The 13,795-nt window shown below is 43.5% G+C and overlaps 1 protein-coding gene across 2 annotated transcripts in view; it reads right to left on the reverse strand.

The window, feature by feature from the left end:
- PHF2 (PHD finger protein 2) overlaps positions 1 to 13,795 on the reverse strand; it is a 54,659-nt gene that overhangs the window by 9,788 nt on the left and 31,076 nt on the right. For both annotated transcript variants that reach the window (XM_059480398.1, XM_059480397.1), the window contains exons 4-17: positions 12,105 to 12,265; positions 11,483 to 11,624; positions 9,015 to 9,201; positions 8,285 to 8,447; positions 7,363 to 7,450; positions 6,724 to 6,830; positions 6,339 to 6,430; positions 5,850 to 5,939; positions 4,748 to 5,110; positions 3,861 to 3,980; positions 3,140 to 3,258; positions 2,630 to 2,808; positions 2,350 to 2,423; positions 1,004 to 1,161 (exon numbers count right to left, since the gene is read on the reverse strand). In XM_059480398.1, the coding sequence (XP_059336381.1) occupies positions 1,004 to 1,161; positions 2,350 to 2,423; positions 2,630 to 2,808; positions 3,140 to 3,258; positions 3,861 to 3,980; positions 4,748 to 5,110; positions 5,850 to 5,939; positions 6,339 to 6,430; positions 6,724 to 6,830; positions 7,363 to 7,450; positions 8,285 to 8,447; positions 9,015 to 9,201; positions 11,483 to 11,624; positions 12,105 to 12,265 (2,043 nt within the window). The remainder of the gene's footprint in view (positions 1 to 1,003; positions 1,162 to 2,349; positions 2,424 to 2,629; positions 2,809 to 3,139; positions 3,259 to 3,860; positions 3,981 to 4,747; positions 5,111 to 5,849; positions 5,940 to 6,338; positions 6,431 to 6,723; positions 6,831 to 7,362; positions 7,451 to 8,284; positions 8,448 to 9,014; positions 9,202 to 11,482; positions 11,625 to 12,104; positions 12,266 to 13,795) is intronic.

Genomic DNA, 13,795 nt, shown 5'->3' on the forward strand with positions numbered 1-13,795 from the left:
CAAAACACACCCTGAGCAAGGCAGACAATTGTCAAGAACCATTTTAAAGCATGCAGTGAGCTGTGTTATCCGTAGAATGGCCAGCAGTGTACACAGGGCCAAGGAAGATTTCTTTGAGTTCTTATAATAGTTGAAAATTTTCCTTTTTTTATAGCAAACTTCCAGTATGGGAGTTTTATTAACCCAGCAACTTTATGACAGTGTCAGACACACCTAATTACTTTTTGATGTGTCTAATCACCTGCTAAAATGTAACTGTAACATCAACACAAACACTCATCCCATTATGGACCATAATGCAGAATGGAAAAGGAATTCACAGGGATGGTCAAGCAGACAAGTGTCAATGTGATTATTTCTTTCCACTGCTCATTGTTTGGATCACTGAAGGATCTGGTGCTGTACCTTACTGGCCATAGCCCAAAACATCCAGTGTCACTTTCCACATTCCACATCAGACACCACTCAGCCCAGGCAGACACTTCCATTTCAGGTACAGAAATAGGCACAAAAGAGTGTGCTTTTTTCCCCAAGCCTTATTTTTTGGTGGGAAGAAGAATGATAACCAAGGGAGGGAGGGAGGTTAGGGAGAGCAGACAGTTTCCCATATCCTTCTTTCAAACACTTGGCATTTGTGGCACCTTAGAGTTCCTTATGGGAGAAATGCCATTTAGATAACTTTAGTACAATATCACTACATTAAACACCTTAATTCCCACCCTCAAGCTGCAGTCACTGAACTCTTTCCTTCTTTTGAATTATTCATCTAATACAGCATTATTGCTAAAACTGATCTTCAGCATCTACAGATGTGAAATGCTCTGTTCAAATTATACCACCAAAATCTTTCCTCCCTCTCCCTCCAGATCACAGGATAAAGGAAAAGTTTGCTTACTGGAGAAAAAGCAGTTACCAAGCTGCAAAATTCATTCTGACTCACACACAACCACAAAAGGGCAATTTTGTTCACAGGTAAGAGGGAAAAGCATCCCCTGGTGCATACCTGTTGGTGTTATACTCTAAACCCCCAACTTCCTTGCTTGCCTGCAAAAGGTCAAGAATTCCTGCTGAACTTCCACTCTCTTTCTTTACTTTGGAATTGCGTCCTGGCTTTGCTTCTGTGTCAATGTGAAGCAAATCTTCATCTGATGAGTCCTCGCTCTGCAAAAACAAGGAAAGGGCTAAAAAAGGTGGAAACTCACTGAGCTGGTCCCCAAGAACAGCACAGTGATTTCTGCAGCCTGCTGCTCCTCCAAAGACACAGGCCTAGCCTTTGGAATTTGCTTTCTTTAAACAAAACAAAACAAAAAAAAAAAAAAGAGAAAAACCAAGTACATGGTAAAAATCCATTTCCTTGTAGCCTGAAGGCATGGTAAGTTTTTCTTTTCCCGTCCAAAGCTCTGAGATCTCATCCTGTTCATGGGCTCTATTCCCTTTACCAGCGGTGTTTCCATCCCCACAGCAGCAGAGTGGGAGGATTCCCCAGGCAGAGGAAAGGGAGAGACATGTAGAGCAGTGTCATGTTAGGCAGAGGAATGGGACAGACATGTAGAGCAGTGTCATGTTAGGCAGAGGAATGGGACAGACATGTAGAGCAGCGCCATGTTAGGCAGAGGAATGGGACAGACATGTAGAGCAGTGTCATGTTAGGTTCTGGGAGGGAGCTGCCCACATCTGGCCCTCTCTCTGGGGCTCAGATTTCTAGGCACTGTAGTTTGGTGCCTAAGAACACAAGTTCTCCCCAATTCCTGCCCTGCTTTCAGGCTGCTGCAGCACCAGCCCCTCTTGCTGTGGGTGCCAGTCCTGTCTCCAGCTCTCCTTAGGCTCCTGCACAGCCCCAGCCCTCAGGTACTGACTCACACAGAGGTCTGTACTTCCCCCTGAATGTCCCAGACACAAACCAGGGTGAAAGGAACTCCTTAGTACTGAAGGCCAAACACTTTGGTCATATTTGGTTCTGTCTTGACAAACTATTTTGCTTTTTCTGACTTATTCTGGTATTATGAATTTGTATTAACCACAGTTGGGCAAAACGTTTCATTTCCATGTACTTTGATTTGCAGCACTGAGCTTCAGACACAGGGCACACTGACACCTGGGCTGTGCCACGCTGCAGGTGAGCTCCAGCCAGGCTCTCTGACTCTGCAGGGGCTGGGCTGGGCTCACCTGGGCTAGCAGGGCTCTGGAGTCAGCCCATGACGGGCACAGGGGCTCTGCCAATGGCACAAAGCAAACACTTGAGTTGCTACATGACAGGAAGAAAATGATAGAATGGTCTGGGTTGGAAAGGACCTTAAAGAACCTCATGTTCTAGGAGTGTCTCCTTGTGAAGGTACAGGAACCTCATACCTTGTATGGTACCGACTCCACCTTTGGCTTCTTGACAGGAGTGTGATGCAGGGCTTCCTTTTTATCTGACAAAACTGAACAAATAAAAAGAAACAAAAAGTCATGGGTTTTTTCCCTTCAAAAACCAGCCCTACTGTTCCACTCACATTTGACTGATAGGTAAGACATGGCTTTCTTTATTCTAAATCACACAGATTTTAAAGATGATATTGATTGTTTTGGACAATCACCACCTAAGACTTGGTTGAGCAGATAAAGATAAACCAGGAAATATCCTTACAGGGCAGTTCTCTTTTTGCAGTGTTTTTCTTTCTTCTGATTGGAAACTCATCAATTTTTAGTTCACCATCATCTGACACATATTCATATTCATCCCGTACAGGTTTGGCTTTGTCCTCTTTAAAATTCTGCAGTGACCCAAACACGCTGGTATTCAGATGAGTTTTGACTCCCTTTGAACTGAAAAAAATATTTACAAATCAGTAACACTCTGAGTAGAAAACAGCTTGTGACTTGACAGACAATGAGTATCTCTGTGCAGAAATCTCAGTCAAACTGAATTCCTTCAGGGGAATTCCAAATCAACTGGAATAATTTTGCAAACACATCTCTGAATGTACTATTTATATCTCAAAATAGGACTCTGACTAGAGCACTAGAAGTTTTAATGAGAGGGTATTTTCTGCATTGACCAGAAAGGCAGGTTTTCATCATCTTGTATAAAAAAATATAAACAATGAACTTTCAATTTCCTTTTCCAGTTGATGTGTGTTGTCATATTTTTACTTACCCAAGCAACTTCTTATTAGAGAAAGAGAATGTGAATTTGTTGTCTTTATTTCCTGACAAAGGCGTCTTTTCTGATTTGTGTTCCTCTTCCATTTTTAGAAGTGAATCAGGTTTGCTGTTCTGAAAGGCAAAAGACCAAAGCAAAATAAATAAATCAGTTAAATGAGTCCTTTATGTTTCAGCATCCCAGGTACCCTCAGAATCTAACCTGTTCAATTTTCCTTTATTAAAAACCCTATCAAATTTTCCCTGCAGACAAAGTGTTCTATTCCATGGGTGAATTTCACTCACCCTGCATTAGCCCTCAAAAAAGGCAAGCTTTTAATCCATAGGGCATAATTCAGATTTCATTAACTATCATTTTATGCCATTAAAATTAGTTATTGATTATTAGCCATTAGTTAGTTATTGATTTTTCATTAGTTGTTGATTTCAAACTTAAACTAGTAGGACTATGTCAGAGCAAGGATCACACTGAACCATCTCACTCTTAACTCTTAACTCTGGTGTCACTATGGACAAATGGACAATTCAGCACATTCTTTTGAAGAATCCATCCACCCCCTCTTCCTTTAATTGGGATTAATTTATTATTTCTGCTTAATTTTCTTTTCTTTGGGAACTAAAAATTGGTGCCTCATTCTCTATGCTTAGGCAGAGCCACAAGCATTTCCCTACCCTTGGCTTATCATCATGTGGCACAATTTAACAGGAGACATTACCTTGTATTTCCATTTGGCCTCTGTTTTGCTTTTATTTTGCTCTCGAACTTCAAATTTCTCCACTTCATTCTGCTTGCTCGCAGATTCCTTATTGGGAACACTTAAAACATTCTTTGCAGCCTGGGAAAAAAGTCAAGAAAAAGTCCTCTCAATGAGAATGGAGTGCTGGCATGTCAGAAACATGGGCTTTATCTGGGTGATAACATGACGTATTTTTGAAAACTCCCATTTATTCTTTTTGAATCCCAAATTAAGGTTCAATTAAATATTGCTCCTTCAGAGTGTGCAGAATAGCAGCTGCACTTCTTGATACACCAATACTCTCCTCTCCCTGTCTGTCACACCATGACAGGTTTCACAAACTGCACACAAACTCTTAGAACTTCAGAATCATTTTAGGAAAGATTTTTCTCCATAAACATGGGTATTTCTTCACAAACAGCATACAACAATTCCTCTGTCAGAGCCTTGATGGATCCTGGCCCCTACTGAAATCAGCAGCAAAGTTCATGCTGAATTACAGGGCAACAGAATTAAAGGGCATCAAAAAGAAACTTGTCCTACATGGGCAAAAGTGGAAGAAAACTATTGTTCTGTTTCCAGTCACCCATTTCAAGCAAATGAGACACTTTAGAAACAAGTTCTTTCATCACTGATCCCTTTTGATATCAGTGGGTTTCTGGGAGGCTCCACATCAATGAACAACCAATCAAACCCAGCAGCTGGGGAAGAGAAGGGCAATGAGCCAGCAGTTACAAACCTTTCCTTTGCTTCTGCAGAGCCAGGCTTTCACAATGCGAGTGCATATCATTTTTTGCATGAGACTTACAGAGTGATTGTGTCTCTCTGAGGGTGGGAGAAGAGGGAGAGGTTAAAACACGACCCACCTTCCCCTTCTTTGGCGTCTCGATCTTGGTCAGAGCCTCCTTCGTGTGTGCCTCCAGCAGGTCGAGGTTGGGGATGGCTGGTGGTGGGCTCTCCTTCGCCTTCTTTCCTTTCTTTTTGCCTTCTCCCTTCACTTTCGGTGTTTTGGGAGGTTTGGGGGGTTTGGGAGGCTTCGGGGGCTTGGATGGCTTCAGTTGTTTGGGGGTTTTCACAGTTTTGGGAGTCTTTTTTTTAGGAAGCTTTTCTAGAGTTGGGGCTGGAGGGGCGGCTTGGACGGGCGACGGAGCCTCCTCCTTCTGCACAGGACAGATCTCCTCGGCCGGGGGGTTGGCACTCGTGTCTGCTTTGCTGGCCTTTGAAGCGTTCTGTGGGGGGGCACAAAGCACACGGGGTTCAAGCACACCTATCCTGCTTTTGGTATTCACCTGCACCCTCTGTTAGATGGGGAAACAACCCCAGGATGCCCAAAGATGTGGTGGAGGGGATGTGCAGCACGGGTCAGTCTGACTGAGGAATGACGATCCCATCAAGGCCACAAACACGCTCTGCTCGCCCATCCCCATCCCCAGTTCCCACCCCACATCCTCCAGCCTGGCCTGCAGTAACTCCAGAGGCTTGGCTTGTATACCCTCACGTGGCCTGTCCACACAGGATGGATAAAATGAACAGCCTTCTGCTTAAAATGCTGATGGGCTCGAGCAAAAACCCTTTCCATTTAATTCTGATGTGATAAATATAGCAGAATCACATTTCAAGCCCTCAGGAAAAATTAGCAGTAAAATAGCTGCCCAATTAAAATTAACACAGACTAATTAAAAATAAATTATTTTCTGCTTAACTTGCTATTTTGACAATCAGAAAACTTAAATACTACATCAAAGAGGATCAAAGGACATGATAGGTTTAAGTGTTGAGGTTTCTGGATGTGGTTAGGAACAGAGTGGAATGCAGCACAATGTCTTCCTGAAGGAGCTGAGCCAGCTCTGGTCACCTTTTGCTGTCACACATCTCCACCCAGCAGGATTTGGTACCACACTCAGTGGGTGATACCTCATTTATAGCCTGGACCCCCAATACAGTAAATGTTATAAAAACAGCACAAACCTCACTTAATCGTATTTCTTTGGCAAGGTCCTTGATGAGTTGTGCTGGTTTGAAGTTTTCTGGTAGTTCATCTTCATGCTCTGCTAAAGCCTGAAACACAACAAAGTAAAATTGCTGTTTCTGTGCATGTTTTCTTTAAAAGTAAAAAAAAAATCTCTTGAAGTGACTTGTCCATATCTTTCCCTATGTATTTAAATCAATCTTGACTGCATTAGACATTCAAATGAGAAAAAAATGGGTTTTTTCCTATTCTGGATGTTATTGTAACAAGTTGTCCTGAGAGAACAACAAAGTCAATCATCTTTTTCCAGATATTATTTCATTTTCACAACCGCAACATCACTTTGCTCACCCCCTGTTCTCCCAACTCCTTCTCTTTGGCATCTTAGAATTGGATGTTTTTCAATGGAGATGTTATTTATTCCAGAATTTCCTCTCTGCTCCAGCAACTGACAAACACATAATATTAATCCAGGCTTCCTCTCCTACCTGTTTTTTAGTCCACGACCTGAAAGCACCATTGAGAATCTTTGCTCCCTGAAGGAGATGAGCAGGAGGTTGTTGTCCAGCTTTATGCAAACCTAAGCAAAGAAAAAAACCAGTGTCATTCAACCACTGACAGCTCCACTTGTTTGTAGAAAGCATTTAATTTGAAAATTTTAACTGGGAAAGCTGAAGTTAACTCTTTGAGAGCTGATCCCACAAATGAATCCCTACTACTGCCTCATGGTAATAAGCAGTGCTTTTACTGTGTCCCAAATGCAGCTGAGCCTTCCCACCCTGTGCTCCTGTCAGTTGTGGCTCTGAAATTCAGAGGAGCTGCCCCAGATCCCACAGCTGAGCCATCAGGGCAAGCAAGGAAACGCAGTTTTACCTTTGAATTTCTCTAGCAGATGCTTCCCCATGTACCAACAGGCCGTTTCAAAGTTGGGGAACTGGGTCAGACTGACGATTTTCAGTCGCCTTTCCACTTCATAGGCCCTGCAAGACAAAGCCACGGGAAACTGAGCATGGCAGAGCATGATGTGCCACACAAGTGCCAGGGTCACTTTGCAGTGGGTTCCCTCTTTGTCCTGCTGCCACACAGGCTGGCCTCAGGCCAAAAGCAAAACATGACGGCACTGGTAAAATACTGAGATACAGATGTATGATGGTTTTATTGCATTATCTGCCCAGAATCAGTAAAGAACTCACTGCATTGCCTTACACTGGGCAAAGAGCCCAGCTGAGCAGGTGGGGCTGATCCAGCAGCGAGTGGCAGGTGCCAGGGTAAAACTCCAGGCAGGGTGTAACCTGCCTTCAGGATGGGGCCACATCAATCCAGGCCCCTCAGGCACCTCCCGTGCCTTGTCTGCAGCTGCAAGGACAGCTCAGGACAAGTCAGCACGAGGGAGCACGGTCAGAGGGGACAAAACTGCCCAAGAGCTACACCAGCATTACTGTCAGTGATTGATTATTACTGATTTATTAAAAAATGAGCTCTACATAACATGAGATCTCAAAGACAGATTACCTCATCTGCATTTCCACGCTTAGACTGTGTAGAAAATGTCCTGCAAAGGCCAGGCAGTCTACTGGTGTTAGAGTTGCATAAATCCAGCCTAAAAGAGAGAGAAGAGTCCTCAAGACAAGAACTCAAAGGCCATTAGCACAGACCTCAATCCCAAATGATGTCTACACTTCACTGACACCTTGCTCCATAGGTACCCACACACCCAGCCCCAGAACCACACACACTTTGAACAGAGCTGCCTCTGGTCCCTTCTTTGTTTTGCTACATCATGGCAGCTGCTTTCCTGTCTCCACAAAGACCTGAAACGGCCCTGATGTGCTTTATCACAGTGTCAGAATCAGGTGTTTTCATACAAAAATCTACTCAAGCTTGTGAATCTCTGTAAATTGCTCTGTGTTTGTTCCACCTTCTGCTCCACAGATGGTCATAAGAGAAACACCTACTTTCCACTTCTTACACCCAAGGTAAAATTCAAGTGTGTAAACATTTGGTGTAGGAATCTACTCACACACAGTGACCTGTAGTTCCTCAGTGTCACAGGGGATTAATGTCTGTGACAAGGATTTGGGGGTGTCATGGACAGAATGCATGGTCAAATTCACTCCATGTAAATAATCTGTTACATGTCAGAAAGCACCAATGCCATGGTGGATACAGAAAGAGAACTCATGAGTTACTACAACCCAGCTAGACCACAAGTGGGACACTCTCCCTACAAATTTAACTTTTAAAAGGCTGCTAAAATGTTAACAGAAAGCAGTAAAAGTTCTGATTTGTTTTGTTTGTAAGGACATTCAATAATACCTCTACTGAGAATTATTCTCCGTACTTTGTCAGAGAGAGTTGTCAAATCCCACCCCTTTGGCATTTTGGATGTGCTGCTCTAAAGGATGAGGAAAGCCCTCCTGCCCCAGCTGCTCACCTGATGGGATGAAGAGTGTCTGGCCTTGTTTAACAGTGCATTTGTAACATTTATCTACTTGGTCTGCAAAAAACATCTCACTGTGATTTGCTGCTGACTGCCAGCGTTCATAGAGAGAAATATTTGCAGAGGCTGGTTTGATGAGATAAAAGATCTTTTCTCCCTGAATTAGAAACATAAAATTAGCAATGAGCAGCCAAATGAAACAACACTGCACTGGCGTACACACACACACACACACACATACACACACACACACACAAAAATAGTTATCTAAATATACATGTATGTGTATTTTGGCGGTATTTAAATAAAATTAATTAGTCGGCTTTTTACAGGAGGGCTGAAATAATGAAATCACACCTGACTACATCTGCTCAGATTTGCAGGAGTGATGGTACAAAAGGTTTACAGTGCCAGGTTCCATCACACTGCAAAAATTAGGACGTGGTATCTTTAAGGCCTAGGGTGATATATGCGCAGAAGGCACTAAACAAATATTAAAATCCTAATAGAGAGAAAATACACAGAGGACTTCCATGCTCCAAGTGCTTTCTCACTCAGGAGACCCTGGCACCTCGGGGAGGGCACTCAGAGCAGTTAAGGCTCAGATGCAACAGGACAATGACGAAAAAAGCTGAGAACTGAATTTTGGAGAGAATTCTACGATGGCGTTTGTGGATAAAATGGAGTTTGTTACTAGCTCTAGCTGAAAGCCAGGCTCCCTCACCTTCAGCACGTGGTACCAGGCAGAGGCCCCCCCAGAGTCTATGTGGAAGTCGGTGTAGCTGTCCTTCACGCAGATCAGGCAGTACTTGGTCACTTTGGGTTTGGCCAGCAGAGCATCGTCAGGCCAGTAATTTTCCACCCAGGACAGCTTCTTAACGATATCAGGAGGCTCTACAAAGCTGGACATCCTTACAGACAGAGTGGAGAACAGACAGGCAGCTTTAAAAAACAGAGCACCGGGACCCTGGTACAGCAAGAAGCAAGTGTGACAAAACCTGCATGGTGAACTGGAGCAGCTCCTCTTGTGGCAGTGGAACTGCTCGTCATTCAGAAAATTAGGGGAAACTGTTTGCAGACAGAGATTTAAGGTTTTTTAAGTGTGATGACTTTACAACAATCCTTTGCCTTCTTTCAGCAGTATCATCTATGATCAAATATGTGATGGTTGTAGTTTTCCAGCCCCTGCTACCCAGGCTCAGGGACCAACACTGCTGTGATCACAGTCACCTTCCCAGCCCCCTCCAGAACAGAAAGTGAAATGTGTGCACTTGGACAGAACTCCTCAGGTAAACAGGAAAAATTAGCAAGTCAAGGTTAATATTAATATTCCAAATAACAACAACATTAATGCTTGTCAGTAAATAACTCTTGATCTGATGCTGAAAATCAGCAATCTTATTTAGATGGAGTAAGTTATATCAAAAGCTCAGAAGAAGGAAAAGGTCTAACTTGGGTTGACGATGTGAATATATTTAAAATATAAGATATATAATACATATTTCTATAATTTATATTAATTAATCTATGTACATTAAGAACATACCCTTACTGGATATGTATCTAAATTTATACAAAATGTTATCTTCATTCACACTGAACATATGTTCCTATTTATTTATTTTTGTCATTCATATATTATGTTTTTGTCAAATACATAACATATACTATAATCACAGCTAAGACAATGCAGTGGCATGACAACCAGACATTAAATGTTTCATCCTAGAATGTGCTAAATTTTTGATTCAAATAGTCCAAAATTTGGGCTGATAGCGCAGGAGGTGAAGATTCACTGCTAGGCACTCTAAAATACCATGTCAGTAAAAGTATCTGCACTTCAAGCCAGTATTAAATGCTCCCACATGTCATTGTGCTCAGTGTCAAGCCCTAATGACAATAACTCCATTTCCATGGCAGGGGAGATGGAGCTGTGCATTCAATTAAACTGTCACTGTCTATGCTAAGAAATAAAATATTTGCTATTTATGTCTCGATTAGCGGAGTATGAACGACAACTGCAGCAGTCCTTCAGGAAAAAAGACATCCCATTATTTGGGGGAAATGGCAGAAAGCTGAAAAAATCTCTGCTGAGAATCCCGGTGGTCTCAAACCTGCAGTGAGCAGAGCTGCTCTCTGCAGTGATGGGGGTGAGCCACTAAACCCCAGCCTGGAAAAACGAGCTTGTCATTATCCACCAGGTTTCTTTTCCAGCCTCCGTGCTGAAGCAGAATGCTCCCACAACAACCATTCCTTGTTTTTCTGCTGACATTCATTATCATCTGTGTAGTGTGTTTGTGTGTAAAAGGATCTTTTCCTTTTCCTGGTGCTTCCCTTCTGGAGGCACCAGCCACCCCAAAGGATCCAGGGCCTGTGGAAATAACCTGCACATCTTTTGGGGTTGAGTATCTCCCTGCCCACGGCTGGAAGGAAAGCAGTGCTCAGTTCTGGCAGCACAGCTGCAGAGAGCACCAGGCAGTGCCCTCAGCATTGGCATCAGCTAATCATGGAATCAGGGGCTGCTTTGGGCTGGAAGGGACCTCAAAGAGCAGCTCATTTCCACCTTGTCCTGGGCAGGGACACCTCCCACTGCCCCAGGCTGCTCCAAGCCCTCTCCAGCCTGGCCTTGGGCACCGCCAGGGATCCAGGGGCTGCTCTGGGCACCCTGTGCCAGGGCCTGCCCACCCTCACAGGGAGCAATTTCTTCCCAACATCTGATCCCTCTGATCTGCACCATCACTTCCAGCACCACCCTGACCCTGAGCTGCTGTCAGACAGATCACAGGCTAGCTGGCAAAAGCACATGCTGTAGGATGACAGAATTATAACAAAATTCCAAAGTTATTCTCCTCAAAGGACATCCAGTGACATGTTACACTACACCTAAAGTCAGAGCAACCAGAAGCTGCTAAACAACTTTCCCTAAGGAGGAAAAGCACTGGGGAAAGCAGAGGCTGAACCCAGCCACATATCCCAGACGCAATGTGAGATCCAGTAATTTAAAATTATAATTTATATATATAATTCTATGTGAGCAATATTAATAAAATTCAAAAATAAACACATAGGGTAGTATAGTATACAGCTATGTTATTATATAGAAGTATGTTATATACAAAATAATAGATTAAATAAAAATTATAAATCAAAATAAATCTGTAGTAATTACTGTGCATCAGGCTGGAACCTTACCTGGTGTCAGAGAACTCCAGGTTTGTGACATTTAAGACTCTTTTCCTGTTTGTGCTGTAGTAATAATCCACAAATTCCTTGAGCTTCATCTTGCAATCCTTCTGCTTGGTGACATCAGTGACATCGACGCTCCGCTCCGGCCCTGCACGTGAATTCAGAGCACAGGCTGATGGACAGCCTGCCTTGCCCCCTTTTCTACGTTTGGGGGTGAGTTAACCTGTCCAGAAACATCTCAATCTTCTGGTTTTCTGACCTTTTCAGCCCTTGGATCCTGCCTGTTGCTTTTGTATGCACCCACACAGACAGACATGCACGAAAGGCCTGCATATACATAAATACCTATCAAATGGTGCTTTCGTGGTCCAGAAACTGGGAAAACCATTCCTTGATGCTACTTTGGCTGTACTGCTTATGCAGAGCTGTGGAGAGCAGTGCAGGCTGGCTCACAAAACAAGAATGACTTAACTGCTAACAACAACCTCCCACTACCTAAAAAGCTGCACCGAGACCAGCACGGCTCGCGGCACAGACAATATTTTGGAATGCATTTTACGATTTTCCACACAACTAATTATTTCTGCGGAGCAGCTGAGCTGCAAGCACTGCAGTGCCAGGTACCCACCAACGTAGTTCTCGACGTCGCTGACGTAGAAGGTGGGGGCAGGCACAGCCAGGCCCAGCCCGTCCTTCTTGGGCACCAGGATGGGCTCAGCAAAGCCCTTCTCCTCCAGATACTCTGCTGTCAGCTGGCTGCCTGGCACCTTCACCACTATGTCTTCAGCACTGCAAAAGCAAACACAGATTCAGTGGCGAGGAGCTCCACGCCAAGTTTGGGATGTTCTGCACTTCACTGCTGAAAGGAAGACACTGGGGAAAAGGAATTGTGGGCAAATTAGGTACATAAGCCAAATCCCCATTTATTGCAAAGCAGTAAGGGCACAAAAAATCATGCAATCACTCGAGCCTTATGCTCCAGCTACTGGGAAGTCCTGAAATAACAGCTTATGACAAAAGACCATATTCCTCAACTGTAGCATCAGTCGAGCTACCAGTGATCAGTGTTAAAGAATTAGTGTTAAATGTTTCACTCTAAAGAAGATGAGGTTAAAAATGTTACCCAATCTCAAATAAACGGCCCTAGAAATGCTTTGCAAATAGTTGTAAAGCAGTTGAATAATGTGCTCAGGAAGTATTCTGCAGATCATTTTGAAGTGGCAGGGACACCTCCCACTGTCCCAGGTGCTCCCAGCCCTGTCCAGCCTGGCCTTGGCCACTGCCAGGGATCCAGGGGCAGCCACAGCTCTGGGCACCCTGTGCCAGGGCCTGCCCACCCTCACAGAGAATAATCAATTTAATTGTTTTCACTACTACTCTTGTTACTCCAGCACTATTTTGGTATTAAATGTTTTAGAACAGAATTACATGAATAATATTTTTTGCCTTTTTGCTCCCTTCAGTGTTCCTTCTGACCTGAGCCCCTCCCAAGCACTCACTGGGGTTGTCATTCCCTGCCTCATGCTGGGGGTCACCAGTGATGCTCCTGGTGTGACCCCCTGTCCCCTCCAGGTGCTGGGGCCTGGTCTGTCCCATCTGCACATCCCATTCATTTGCTTTGCGGGAGAAAATTCCTCCACAAGACTTTGTGTCTGAGTCCTGGATCTTGCAGGCATTTCTTTGTTCTACAGACCTTCCTGTCTCAGGAGATTTCATTTGGCAGCAGGATTTTCTTATGCATACATTAATGAGTAACAAAGAGAAAAAATGGGGGGCTGTATTATTTATAACAATGTTGGAGTGACTCAGAGATACTGCTTGTGTGACTGCAGAGGCCACCTGAGGTTACTGAAATCAGTCTGCCTGGGCCATAAATCTTTCTTAAAATGAGCTGGGCAACCTGTCAAATTACAAATTACAAAAAAAAAAAAAAAAAAAAAAAAGACAAACAACAAAGATAAAAAGCCTTGCAAGCCCCAATGAAAATAGCCAGGCAAGTAAAAATACTGGATCCTGAGCTCAGCAAAACACAAAACACTCTGTATAAGCTGCAAAATACTTTACAGGACTGTTTTCAGTTTTTTCTTTAAGCAGCCTAAGACTAGTATCTTAAATAAAGTGTTAAATTAAATTCTCCACAAAGAGGAAGAAGTTCTGTGTTTACTTTGCCAGTCTCCAAGGATTCTTCTAAAATAATTAGTTATTAATAATTAAGGATTTATTTGGCTACAGCCTACATTAAAGAGCCAAAAGAAAATGATCACTCTTGCAAATGGCTGTGGAGCAGCCTAATAACATGTGGGACATGTCACCTAACAA

The sequence above is a fragment of the Ammospiza nelsoni genome, chromosome 11, assembly GCF_027579445.1.
Source record: "Ammospiza nelsoni isolate bAmmNel1 chromosome 11, bAmmNel1.pri, whole genome shotgun sequence".
Lineage (NCBI taxonomy): Eukaryota > Metazoa > Chordata > Aves > Passeriformes > Passerellidae > Ammospiza > Ammospiza nelsoni.